General features: G+C 40.8%; 1 protein-coding gene across 2 annotated transcripts in view; it reads left to right on the top strand.

Moving 5' to 3' along the window:
- LOC146314840 (unconventional myosin-VI) overlaps positions 1–12,936 on the top strand; it is a 196,396-nt gene that overhangs the window by 146,582 nt on the left and 36,878 nt on the right. The window contains exons 27-29 of one of the 2 annotated variants that reach the window (XM_084737000.1): positions 2,245–2,323; positions 10,648–10,808; positions 12,554–12,592. In XM_084737000.1, the coding sequence (XP_084593126.1) occupies positions 2,245–2,323; positions 10,648–10,808; positions 12,554–12,592 (279 nt within the window). The remainder of the gene's footprint in view (positions 1–2,244; positions 2,324–10,647; positions 10,809–12,553; positions 12,593–12,936) is intronic. The other variant, XM_084737001.1, reaches the window with a different exon arrangement.

The following is a 12,936-nucleotide window of genomic DNA, read 5'->3' as shown; positions in this document are numbered from 1 at the left end:
CCAAAACTGCTGCAACAACTAATGGCCATCATATCCTTTAATCATAATGTTCTAAGACCTAAAAGACTCTAAACTTTAAAAAATTAAATAGGCACCTAAAGAAAACATAATGTTTATCACAGATGTATCACTGCTTTAACTTTTATTATTTATTTTACCTTTATTTATCCAGGATGCTCCAATGAGACCTGGCCAAGGTAGCAGCTAATCACAACATATTAAAAAGCAACAAATACAACATATATTATTGTACTTACTTTACATTTAAGGAAAAAATGAATCTTCATGTTCCCAGCTTTCAGACCATGTGCACCACTTCCATGTGGCGTATTCTGTTGACCTGCTGTCTCTCCTGAATGATCTTATGTTCCCACTGCTAAAAATCTTTCAAACTAAAAGTTGACCAATCTGACATACACTCAGTCGCCAGTTTATATGCTGAAGAACAGAAACACCTCTTTGTATAATGAAATTAAGATCAACAGCACCATAAACTACATCCTCCAAAATGATCAGGGCTGCAGGAATATGGAAGAAAAGGTGAAAGTCTTTATTCTGTCCATAAGCCCCTTTCTCAGGTAACCAGCTATCCTTGACATGTCCCCCTCTATTTCCTAAATGACACCGTGTAAGTGGCCGGTGAGAATTTGAATCCATCAAGCTCTGCACGCGGTTACACGGAAAATTTCATTTCCTGCTCAGATTGAGGTAGAGGCATATTCTTCACACAGGTTTGACCCTCACAATCCTCCCTTCCTTCAAACGGTATGGAAAGTCTTTTAGGAGGACTGATGGGGGCCATTGTGTTCGTCACAAACCACTACCCGCTAATATAAGACATTAGAGACGACAGCCCAAATTTTATGGCCCACTTTCTCTTCCCTTTACTCGCCTCCTCTGGCAAGTATGAACTCCAGAGACTCACGTGAAGGTCACAGACTGAAGGTCACGACGGCGGGAGAGTGTCAGCGTGAGACGACCTTGATAAAGTCTCCGGCCCTGTAACAGCGTGTTTTATAGGATTTACCATCTCATCGTAAATCCGGCACACGTTTAATCCAAACATTATTTATAAGGACGTGTTAACGCCTCCCTGTTGATGGAAATTTCTCCCAGCAGGCTCCCTTTATGATGCTTTAAACGTCTTAAACGCTGTGACTACAGAGCCTCGTGTTTTTCTACCTTTTAGGCATTTGGCTGATGTTTCTACCCAGAGCACTTTTCTCTGCGTGAAGCAGCAGAATAACCTCCAATTCCTGAATGACCACAAAGTACAAGCAGTCAGTAGTAAGAAGAGCAAATGTCAGAGCTGCAGTGCTCTCCAGTGAGTGCACGACGAAAATAAAAAAGGCAAAGAGCAAGAAAATAAATAACAGTTTATGAGCAGCTGAAACACACACAGGAGAATATTTCTTTTTTTGTATAATTTAGCTACAAAATCTACCAAAGTTAAACTCAAACGATTAGTTGTTTGACAGAAAATTAATTTATGAACTTTTTTGTATAATATATTCATGCCAAAAAACATAACATATGGTTACATTGCTTTAATTTAATAAATTCAGCAATATAATCATTTCAGCATCTTGTTTTTCTGGATTTTCTATAAATAGGGCTTTTAATTTGAAATGGATACAGGAAGTGTTGACTCTGTATTAGCGTTGTAATGCAGTAACTTTAACAGGGCAACTAAAATATGATTAATTATATTCAACAAACGGAGGGAATTAGAAATAAAAGCCTGCTGTTTTCTGCAGCAGAGGTAAATAAAAGCTCCGGTCACTAATATTTGAGACAACACAAAACACGCTTTTAAATAGTAGCAGAAAATAGCCAGAAGAAATCAATTCTGCTAATGGAGAAATGCTGAGTCCTACACTTTCCCAATTAAAGAAGAAGGAGAAGGCTGACGTCAGCATCTGTGGAGAGGAACCACTATATTCACTTTACTAATCTAACTCTGTTTCTCTTCACTCTGTTTCCCTCCATCTTCATCTCTATCATCTGTCTTTCTTTGTCTACCATTTCTCTTCCCTCCTCCGTCTCTTTCTGTCGCCTGTCTTTTTTAATTTATTCTCCTCCACTTCTCCATTATACATCTCCATTTCTTTTACCTTTCCACTCTCTTCCTCTTAATCAACGTCTCTTTCTTTCTCTCCGTCTCTCTCATTTGTCATGTTTCCTTTATCTCTCCGTCTCGTTATCTTACTTACGTCTGTACCTGTGTCTTTCTCCCTCCACCAGGAAAGCCGAGATGGAGGCAAAGAGGAAGCAGGAAGAGGAGGAGAGGAAGAGGAGGGAGGAGGAGGAGAGGAGGATTCAGGTGGGTGTCGGGTCTGTCGCTGCAGGCAGACAGGAGCCCTCCGTTGGCCTTTGTTGTTTTAACCCCGTAGCTGTTTGCAGATGGTTGACTGGATGGATTTATGAGACTCAGTTTAGTGCAGGGGGGCAAAATAACAGACAAACTGAGCACTGGAGATCACTCTCTTTAAAACCTGTCATTTTGTAGTCCATAAGAGATTTATTACAGTAAACAAGAGCTCAGAACACTGTTGTTTGTTTGGTATCAAAAGTTACATTTACTGCAACTTGCTGAGAGCGTTCAGAGAACATAATATCATAATATAGATCATAATATAGATCCCTACTTTGCTATATTTCTATCCACTGTGGATTAAAGGTGGTTAGAGTCTGACCCCCTCTCACACAAAACTGAGACGAATGCATTTGTTAGTGTTTTGGCAAACTGGAAAGTATGCAGAGTGATCTACTAGCAGTTCCTTTTTTTAAGTGTGCATATGGATGTGTAGTTACTGAATGACTTTGATAATGAAGAAAACTTGAAAGTGGCGTGATTTCAACATAAATTCTGGAGTTGCCTCAGGGAAAAACAGGAAGGAAGGAGGAAGAACAGCGAAGAGCTGCCTGCTTCCGTTCTGCACCCATGTTAATCAGCTGAGCCTGCACCGCGGCGCACGACTCGAGATCTGCAGCAATAGTTTTTCCAACACTCTGCAAGCAAATCTATCAGGAAAACACTAATAATCTACTAGAAATTATAATAAATTCTATATTAAATATGGTTATTTATTTCTGATAAATGATGAAATATGCATCCCATGCTTTCCAACTCTTCTCATTCCTCTTCTCTTGCCCTGCTGTTCTCCTCAAGTTTCAACTCCCCTGATTTTTATTTCCCCCCACATGATGAAATTTCAGAATCTGCTCATCCTATTTATTTATTAGAAGTAATATCAGTGCTGTCGGTGGTTGTGTTTCTTTCATTTCATATTACTCCACAAACATGTCAGTTGTGTCTAAACAGAGAGCGGGAGAGGAGATTAGCGCAGACACACACAAGGCAATGGTCTGTTTTTTATTCAGGAACACATAATAAGCTTTAAATCTATGGGGTTACTTCAAATATCAGCTCTACATGTGATTAGAAAAGAGCAGAGGGTAGTATCAGGTGCAAAAGAAGCTTTTGAAGAGATGTGAAGTCCTCCTGTGAGGCTGGTGGTGATAGTAAAAGGCCTCTTTGCCCTTGATGTGGGCAGTTGAGGATTTATTTTATGGACAAAAAGGTGGATGACAAAGATCCAAATTGTCGTTCCCTCATGCGAGACATCAGTGACATACAGTTAAGAAAGGTCTCTTCCTGAACAAACAGATATAAATTAGCTGTCAATAGAAGGAAAAAAGTAAATTTAAGTACATATCATGAAATATAAAGTAAACATTAAGTAAGTATAGTAATAAGTTGAGGAGTTTAAAGGACAGTTTGCTCTGAGAGGACTTTGTGTAAAGAATGAGTCCACAGTGAAACTGCTGAAATGATTCAACACAGTCTGAAACTTTCACCTCACTGTGCAGATTAATTACAGCCTTCATCGTTCATGACAGGAGGAAGACTGAAGGTTTAATCTAAATATTAAAGGATGTAACAGTAAAAAAAAAACTGACAGGAGTTTTACTCATTCTGGATTATCACTAACAAAATATGATCATTTGTCTGCATCATAAAGTCATTTGTTCAGATTTGGCTCGTCCTCACATGATCAACACAGCAATCATTGCAAATAGTAGCCCTAGCATCTGTTTAGGACACTTCAAATATTCAAAATATATTTGCATCACATGTCCCTTAATTAAAGCATCATCTTATCTGCAGAAATATTTATTTTGCTGCAGTATGATCGTGCATCCTTTGTCCCGTTTAAACACAGAGTTCAAAAAGGCACCGGTGGGACTTCGGGTCGCTGAAAGTACTAAATGTTGTGAGTAAAAACAGAACAAGTGTTGTGTTCTCCCTGCGTTCGTGTTCCTGTCGTCACAGATTTGTCAGATCTGCAGGACGACAGACTCGGAGCCCTGAAATCCCTCTTGTGCAGCACGACTTTCTTCTAATCCAGCGTCTAGCTGCTGAGGCAGGAACACGGCCACACTTTATCTCTCTGCATCACACACTCTGATGGCCCTCTCTGTCTTTGTGTGTCTGTGTGAGTGAATTGTTGTGCTGTCTTTGTGGGGACAGGTTTCAGTGTTAGGCCTTCAAATGAAAGACATTTCATGGATTATGAGTTTATAGTCATTTGGTCTGGACTCAGGAGGAGGTAGTTAGATAGGTCATTAGTTTGGGGGAGATTTTGGACACAGGCAGTGTGTTCTGTGGATTATCTAAAGGAACATGGACACCGTTTCTGGGAATGTTACATTTTACACCAAAGTTAGCATGTTTATATGAGTTTTATGTGATTGATTCCTTTCCTGTTGCCAGTAGATGAGTTTGCCTCTCTGTTTTCTTTCTGATGTGTCATGTTTGATGACACAGAGGTTTAGTAACAGTAGACAGCAGCCTGGAGGTCAGTGACCGTGATGTTACGGTGGCTACTTCTTAACATCTTTTACATCAGTCTCTCCTTCAAATTCAACGTGGGCTAATTTGGAACATGGACGTGGTATTAATGTGTTCTGCATGATCTGATCATAAGAGCACAGCTGTGAGTCTCCAGATGTTCCAGAAGCTCCATGGAGCACTGGGATTTAATAACTGAACTATGATCAGGATGATGTGCACTTTTACTCTTTTTCACAGAAGACAAAGATTTGGAAAAAGCATGACAAAAGGCATTAATGACAGAGAAAGAAAGTAAGAGTGTATCCCAGCGCACCACAGAGCATCCCTTGTTTTGTTTTTTTTACAGGACACGATGTATTGTGTTGCATTTAATACCGATTTTACATGAAAGAATGAATGATTAAGATTAAGAACTCTGGGAAACTAAGGAGTTTAGTGTGTGGCACCGAACTCAAAAAAAGAAAGGACTATATACGGGGCCAAATGGACTGTGATTGGATCACCAAGGACGTGTGTTAATACCAGGTCTGAATGGGGTCAAAGAGTTGCAGAAGTTACAGACTGAGGTGAAAAGTCTTTCATTGCCAAATGTATCCTTTCCCAATGGAGACAAAAGCCAGATATTATCTGGGTTTTAGCCCGGTGTAAAAAGGACGTTGGTTTGGTGCAGAGGCAGAAATCTCAGAGATGGATATCTCAAACCCAAACTGTCTGTGTGGATAGATACTAGCAGAGGGGAGTGAGAAATGTTTTTTTCCATCACAGTTTGGGTGAATTGACCCTTTAAGAACATGAACACAGGGCTGTGTTGATGTGGGTTTGTGGTTGTGTGAACACATGCATCAAAGAAGTTGTGGCTTGTGTGCGATTAGAAATCTACACTTTAATACCCGTCCTCAGATGCATCAGTCTGCGGTTTACAAATGCCAACATATTGCTTTGTGTGTGTGTGTGTGTGTGTGTGTGTGTGTGTGTGTGTGTGTGTGTGTGTGTGTGTGTGTGTGTGTGTGTGTGTGTGTGTGTGTGTGTGTGTGTGGGAGAGATAGCGAGCTTTACGGTTCACTGGGTTTTATGTTTATCATCTAGCGTGTCGCCGTCCGGCCCATCTGTTGCGGCGATGGCTGGTTCCTCTGGTTCCCCTGAGCGTCGACCCGCCCAGATCAAGTGCAGATTTAAGCGGCGAGCGGCGGCTGCTCAGATCAAAGCTGCTGGCCGGGGGCCCGGAGCCCCCGGGCTGGGTTACCCACAAATCTCTGCTGCTGCACTTCCACCGGCTCGCAGTCGTTTGGGCTTCTCGGCACGTTCGCTCTCCTCTAAATATTCATGAGTCCTCTGCAGAAAAATCTAACGGTGCTGAGGATTTAAGGAGAGGAGGTGACATCAGTCAGAGGTTTTATTTCTCTCTTTATCCATACGGTCATGTTTATGATCCAAAATATGACGGGAAGCATTCGCGAGTGGCATTAAATGATCGCCGTTGTAAAACCAAAGTTCATATCCATCACTGTGCACACTTTGATTATAAACCATCGTCCTGGAAATGCATTCAGAGCAACAAAGACACGATTCTGCAGCTAAACCAGCTGATCCATGATTATTGGCAGCTACCTGTAAACCATGATGGTAAAGTGATCTGTGAGCTCTGTTTACCTGCAGCTCTTGAATGTTTCAAAATGACTGTCGGTCAGTGCAGATAAATTAGTGAGTCAAACAGGTGTCTCACATGCTCATCGAATGTTTGGTGACCATGAGAGATTATCTCCTGCTGCACATCACAGGTTTTACAGCGTATCTCCTCAAGTGATGTCACTCTTGAACTGTGTGCTCTAGAATAAATGGATGTCAGGAGTGACCATCGTGGGTCAGACAACAGTTTAACAAACTTTGATTGTTAAAGGGACAGTTCGTATTATTTGAAGACTGGATGTAAGAGGTACTTGTCTATAGTCAGTGTAGAAGGTGGTGAAGAGTCCCTCAGGAAGTTGAGCAGGATCAGCAGCAAAATGCATTTTACAAACCTGAAAAAATTGTTTAAGTGTGCGCTATATTTGGAAGATTTTCACTGCTTTACTTTGCCACCCAGCAGCCTCCTCTGACAGGAAACCACCATGATATAAACCAAGAATTTCTCTCTCCAAACCAGCCAAACTCCATTTGCAAAATCAGTCATTTTACCTTTGCAGAATACGGGAGCTGCTCGTCTACCGCTGCCTCGATCTGTTAGTTAGTGGTGTTAGTGTGTGACTTTGGTGAGTCCAGACTAACCCTTTAAAACAACAAAGTCACACAATATCACAAACAAACAGATTGAGGCAGCAGTAGACCAGCAACTTTTTACTTCTGGAAAGTAAATTTGCTTATTTCTGCTAGGGAGTTTGGTTGGTTTGGAAAGAGAAATATTTAGCTTTCATAACAGCGTTGTCCCACTAGACAGGGTTCCCATGATATCTGTAAAGGCTGCTTAGCCCAGTTTTGTTGACCACTCACCAGCTCCGATTCTGGCACAACACTGTCACCACTTCCTGCCAGCATTTCCCCTCTCCTGGGCCTGAATGCATCCTCCTCCCAGCAGCCCTGTGCTTGGGGTTTAACCACCATCACCCCCCCAGTGCTCTGAGCTGCCAGTCCAGGCAGCTTAGCTAACTGAGCTAACTAGCTGATGGCAGTTAGTGTTACATTTGGCAGCAGTTTACTTCACTGTCCAGCGGGAAATTCTGTAAGACAGAGCAGCCAGAGGACATCAGAGGAAAGACCAGAGAACCACTGCCTCTTTCCAAAAATCATGACCTAGTTTCTCAAGATTAATCCACAGACTTTGGTGTGAGCAGTTCCATGTAGGAACTACTTTATTTCCACTAGAGAGAAAATCCTTCCAGTTGATTATACCGCAGAGAGAAAGTAGTTCCTACATTAAACTGCTCACAACAAAGTCTGTGGATTATCTTGAGTAACCAGGTCATAATTTCTGGAAAGAGATATTGCTGTTGAGTTTTTCAAATGTATTTTTCTTTGTGTTTTTTGGCACTTTGAGCACCACATGACCAGTACCATCTAGTTCCATTATATTGGAGAGAAGGCAGACATCTCTTCAGTTAATATCTCCAAAACTCTGCAACTCACAAAAACTATCTAGATGGATAAAAAGCACTACAGGCCAGAGGAAAAATATGTGTTTTTGACTGTGGGGTTACCCGTCCCTTTAAGGTAGAATAGTCACATAGTTGTGCTTTAATTGTCGGACTAAGAACAGAAAAACTGCTGCTTCAAATTACTTTTTTTTTTAGTCCAATCTGTAAGATTTGAGGGGATTTATTGGCAGGAATAGAATATAATATTCAGAAGAATGCTTTCATTAAGAATTCACTAAGAAGTTTTGTGTTTTTGTTGCCCTTTATACCAACTGAGGGTGTGTGTTCACTGTAGTTTCTACAGACCTGGAAGGGGAGTGTGAGGCGACATGGTTGCATTCTGCAAGCTCATCATTAGATGCTTTTAAATCCTGCACACTGGTCTTTAATCATGTGAAAATGTAAAAATTCAGGCTCATATATCCCTCAGTGTTTCTGGTAAAGATGAACTTAATAAGTTGAGGTAATGAAGTGACCTGCAGCTCCTCTTGAGTCGGTCAAGGAGCCGTTTGACATGTGAGAGTTGTTTCATGAACAGAGGTGGAAACAGGAGCATTAATCATCCAGGCTGCCCCCCCGTTCACTCGTCCCTTCTTTAATGAGCAGGACAGACGAGATGAAGTTATCACCCCCCTCCTCCGGCTGCAGCTCCTCGTCTGCTTCGGAGGAGGGTTGAAGGGCGTCTGTGTGTTCATGGCGCTGCATCGATCGGCAGTTTTCTGCTTCATGAATACCAACAAGACCCTGTGTCCACTGGAGCTGCATCCTCTCGGTTAGCTGAGATTGATCGTGTGTGTGTGTGGACACGTATGAACAAAACTCTGGTTTGCAGTTGTAGGAGTTTATCTGCAGCTGCTGGTTATTTTCATTATCGATCAGTCTGTTGATTGTTTTTCACATTTATCAAATAACTGTCAGAAAATAGTGAAAATAATTACCCAGAGTGCAGAGCTACATCTTTAAATTGCTGTTTTGTTGAATCAACATTCCAAAATCAGTTCGGTTGATTGTGATATAAAAAGCACCAAAAGTCACCAAATCCTCACATTTTGAGATGCTGAAAGCAGAGAAGAAGTTTTTTGCTTTACTTAGTTTAAAAAAAAAAAAAAAGGATTTGATTGTAGTCGAATGAGAAGAATAATCAGCAACATCAGTGTCTGAAATTTTGTCTGACACAAAGAGGAAACGTCCTGAATAATTGGAAAAATTAGTTCCAGATTAGGAAAATTCATGTAAAGATTCGGAAAAACTTTTGATTCACGAGTTTGCTGAGTTGTTGTCTGTTGACGTCATACACACAGGAGTGGATGAAAATGTTTGATTGATGCAAAAAAGAGTCTGAATTAAATTTTTGCATGTAGATTTTTTGCTCGTATGTAATTTATAATGTGATTTTAAGTTGTAACCGTCAGTTGATGTCCCCGTAAAGTGACCTTGACTAGTTAGAAAAAAATATTTTTTAGCTTTAACCTGATAGGAAGTCAGGTGAAGCAATATTTTAGTGTTTCTAGTTTGTAAAACTTTGTAATAATAGTAATTTTATTCATGTAGCACTTTTCAAGCTTAAGCACAAAGTGCTGTCCAGATTTAAAGATCTGCAGAAGAAGAATTAAAAACCAGAAACCTACAAAATCCCACCACCCTTAAAATACAGGATTAGGAACATTAGAGCCCAAACACAGACGGGGTGCAAAATGAAAGTTTTCCTTCTCCTCGTCAAATCAGTCAAAGGGACGATGAGAGACTAAATTAACGAGGCTGAGAAGAAGCAGCACCTTTTAAAGGCTCCACAGCAGCTTTTTTATAGGAACATCTTCAAGAAGGACGGGGTTTAGAAGGACAAAAGGGAACTTTTGGGAGTTCGGTTGTAAAAGGGACTAGAATTATTCGTTGTCATGACAACGGAAAGCTCCTGCTTCATGACCTTTGATTTTAAGTACAAAACTTTTATTAAAACGGTGAATTTATTTCAGGCAGTTCTGGTACTACTTTGGTTCTCTGTGGGCCTTAGAACACAGAACCCTAAGGAAATCCAAAGAATATTTTAGGTACATCCACTTTTCTTATAATATATATATATTATAATAATCCATGTGTTGCAGATTTCTGCTGTAAAATAAAACCGTGTCTCATTCTTTTTTCCATTAGTGTCATGTTGTGATCAGCCAATCACAGCCCACCATGAACCAAAATGCACGTTGTTGTTGTGAATCAGTTTATGATGCGCTACAGCTGCAGATATCTGCGTTAGTAAACAGCTGCCTTGTAAAACAGTCTCACTCCTCAGAGAACTGTCAGACATACCTGAAGCTGAACGTTTGTAATATCCTTTATTTGAATGCGGCATCAGGCTCCAGCCGAGCCGCAGAGGATCTGGCAGATATTTTCTACCTGCAGATGGTCGACAGCTCTGAGGAGTCCAGACCTGAACTGGCAGTTAACTCCAACACGTCTCCACATAAACATGTTAACAGGAGCTCAGACTCTCCAGCTGGGGGGAGAATGAACTCGCAGAGTACAGGCGGAAATGTAAAATGTTTTGTGTGTGTGTGTGTGTGTGTGTGTGTGTGTGTGTGTGTGTGTGTGTGTGTGTGTGTGTGTGTGTGTGTGTGTGTGTGTGTGTGTGTGTGTGTGTGTGTGTGTGTGTGTGTGTGTGTTCAGTTGGAGATGGAGCTGCAGCTGCAGGCGGAGCGGGAGGAGGAGGCGGCTCGGCAGGCCGTCCTGGAGCAGGAGAGGAGGGACCGGGAGCTGGCGCTGAGGATCGCTCAGAGCGAAGCCGAGCTCATCCCCGAGGAGGTGCAGATCGACTCGGGCCTGCGCAGGTAACTGACACCGCCTCCCGCCACCGCCATGTTTGAGTTCCACAGGAACCTCAGCGCCGCCTCACGGGCTCAGGTTGGCTTTTATATGGAGGAGCCATAATGAGTAAGAAGATCATTTTCCAGAAGTTTCTCTTCAAGTTCAGTGACGTCTGAAGCATAAAATCTGTTTTAAGAAAGGAAGAGACGCCATCAGAAAAAAAGGAGATAGGGAGGTGGTTTTCAATAATTTACAAGACAGGACAGAAAGAAATCATTACAGAGGGATAGTTGGGCCTTTGTAGGTAAAAAAAAACACAGAGCCAGGGGATGGTGGAAATATTCTGAGAAAAAAATAAGGATCAATTAGATTGATGATCAGTCTGATTGATTCCTCCTGTACCACGAATCCCATCTAAAACACCTGTATGATGTAACCAATGATCTCCTCGAATCTATCCACTGCAACTCCCAACACAAAATATGCAATATGTGATTTTAATCTATTATGATTATCTATAATCTATTAGTTTATCTATTATTATTGTATTATCTCACAGATAATTACCCAAAATCTTGAAACTTCAGTTTTTTTCTTGCAAATTTATGAGTTTTTAATCACAGAAAATATGCAACATTTTTCTCTTAAATTTGTGTCTTTAGTCTTGGAAATTCTGTTGTTTTTTCTCGTAAATTTATGACTTTGTAATGACAGAGAAAATCCAAGTTTTTCAAATAAATTTGTTGCTTTAATCTTGTAAATTAGGATTTTTTCTTTTAACTGCAGCAAGCAGCTGAGGTTGGTTGTAAAAGGGACTAGAATTATTTATTGTCATGACAATGGTAAGATTTTGCTTGACAACAATTTTGAATGCAAAACTTTCAGAAAACATCAGATTGTTTTCTTGTAAATTTTTGTCTTTAATCATTATTTCTTCAGAGAATATCCAAGTTTTTACTCTTAAATTTGTAACTTTAAAATTGGAAAATTAGATTTTTTTTTCCTTGTAAATTTGAGGCTTTAATCTCAGAAATGCAGATTTATTTTTCTTAGAAAATAAAACCCCGTCCCTCAGCTCAGTTATTTTCTTTTTTTCACCTGTATTGGGCCCAATACTCTCCTGTAGATTGTCAATCTTGATTCTGGTTCCGGTTCCGGTTCCGTTTTGGTACAGACACTCAGGATGTTTAGAGATAAATAAAATAATATCGAGTCATAGGAGCCTCATTTGAAGGTTTGGAAACCACTGAAGAAGGTTTTAGTTCACTTCTCCTGTTCTCTAAATGTTCCTCTGTTCTGTCTCAGTCCTGTGTGTGTCTCATGTCCCAGCCTGTGACAGACGTGTGAAGGGTTCAGGTCTTCAGTTTGACAGATTCTGACAGGACAGAGTCTGACGAATCATTCAGAAGGAGCTGATACGACGGTTTTTACTCAAAGTGTTGTTCGGCGTTGGTTCAACGTTCACATTCGGATTGAAAAACACTGAATGTTTTATGACCCTGAAGCCCAAACAAACATTGATAAAACATCACAAATCTGTCAGCAGCAAGAAAGGTTGGAAAAACATTTCCTGTTTCTCAGTTTGACATTTTGTAGACGTGAAGTTTCTGTTGGACTCTTTGCTCCTGCACTTCTTCAACTTCTTGACAAGTTTTTTTTTTTTTAAATCCGTTTCTGAGCGTCAAACTGCAGCGGAGAAACCACGTCTCTGTTCGATCCTGTGTTTAACCATTTTCTTCTTCTTTGTTTTCTTTTTTCTTCCTCCCAGTAACGGCTCCTCAGTTCCATCGTCCCCAGAGAGAGCAGCGTAAGACCCAGCGATTTAACCCTTTAATTTATTTCCCCCCTCGATCCCACCTGCCTCTGACCTTTAAACCATAAACCGACCAACCCTCCCCGCCCCCCCTGCATGCTGTAACAATCTGCCAGCCGAGCACAGACCCCCCCTTCTCTAACAATGAGATGCTGATTGCAACTAACAGTGGCACCAGTTTAACAGCAAGCACTTCTGTTTCTTTCATTTTCATTTTTATATTTAATAGAAAAACTTTTATTGTCCACATTTGACCAAATTAATTAGCACCAGTATTTAACGTGATTGTCATCCAGCAGAAAGATGATCAAGGCTCGTTTTTATCAAATTGCTGAGAA

This window comes from Lutjanus erythropterus, chromosome 15 (assembly GCF_056507025.1).
Source record: "Lutjanus erythropterus isolate fLutEry1 chromosome 15, fLutEry1.hap2, whole genome shotgun sequence".
Taxonomy (NCBI): domain Eukaryota; kingdom Metazoa; phylum Chordata; class Actinopteri; order Lutjaniformes; family Lutjanidae; genus Lutjanus; species Lutjanus erythropterus.
The sequence above is the reverse complement of the archived record's forward strand: the minus strand, read 5'-3'. Positions and strand labels throughout refer to the sequence as shown.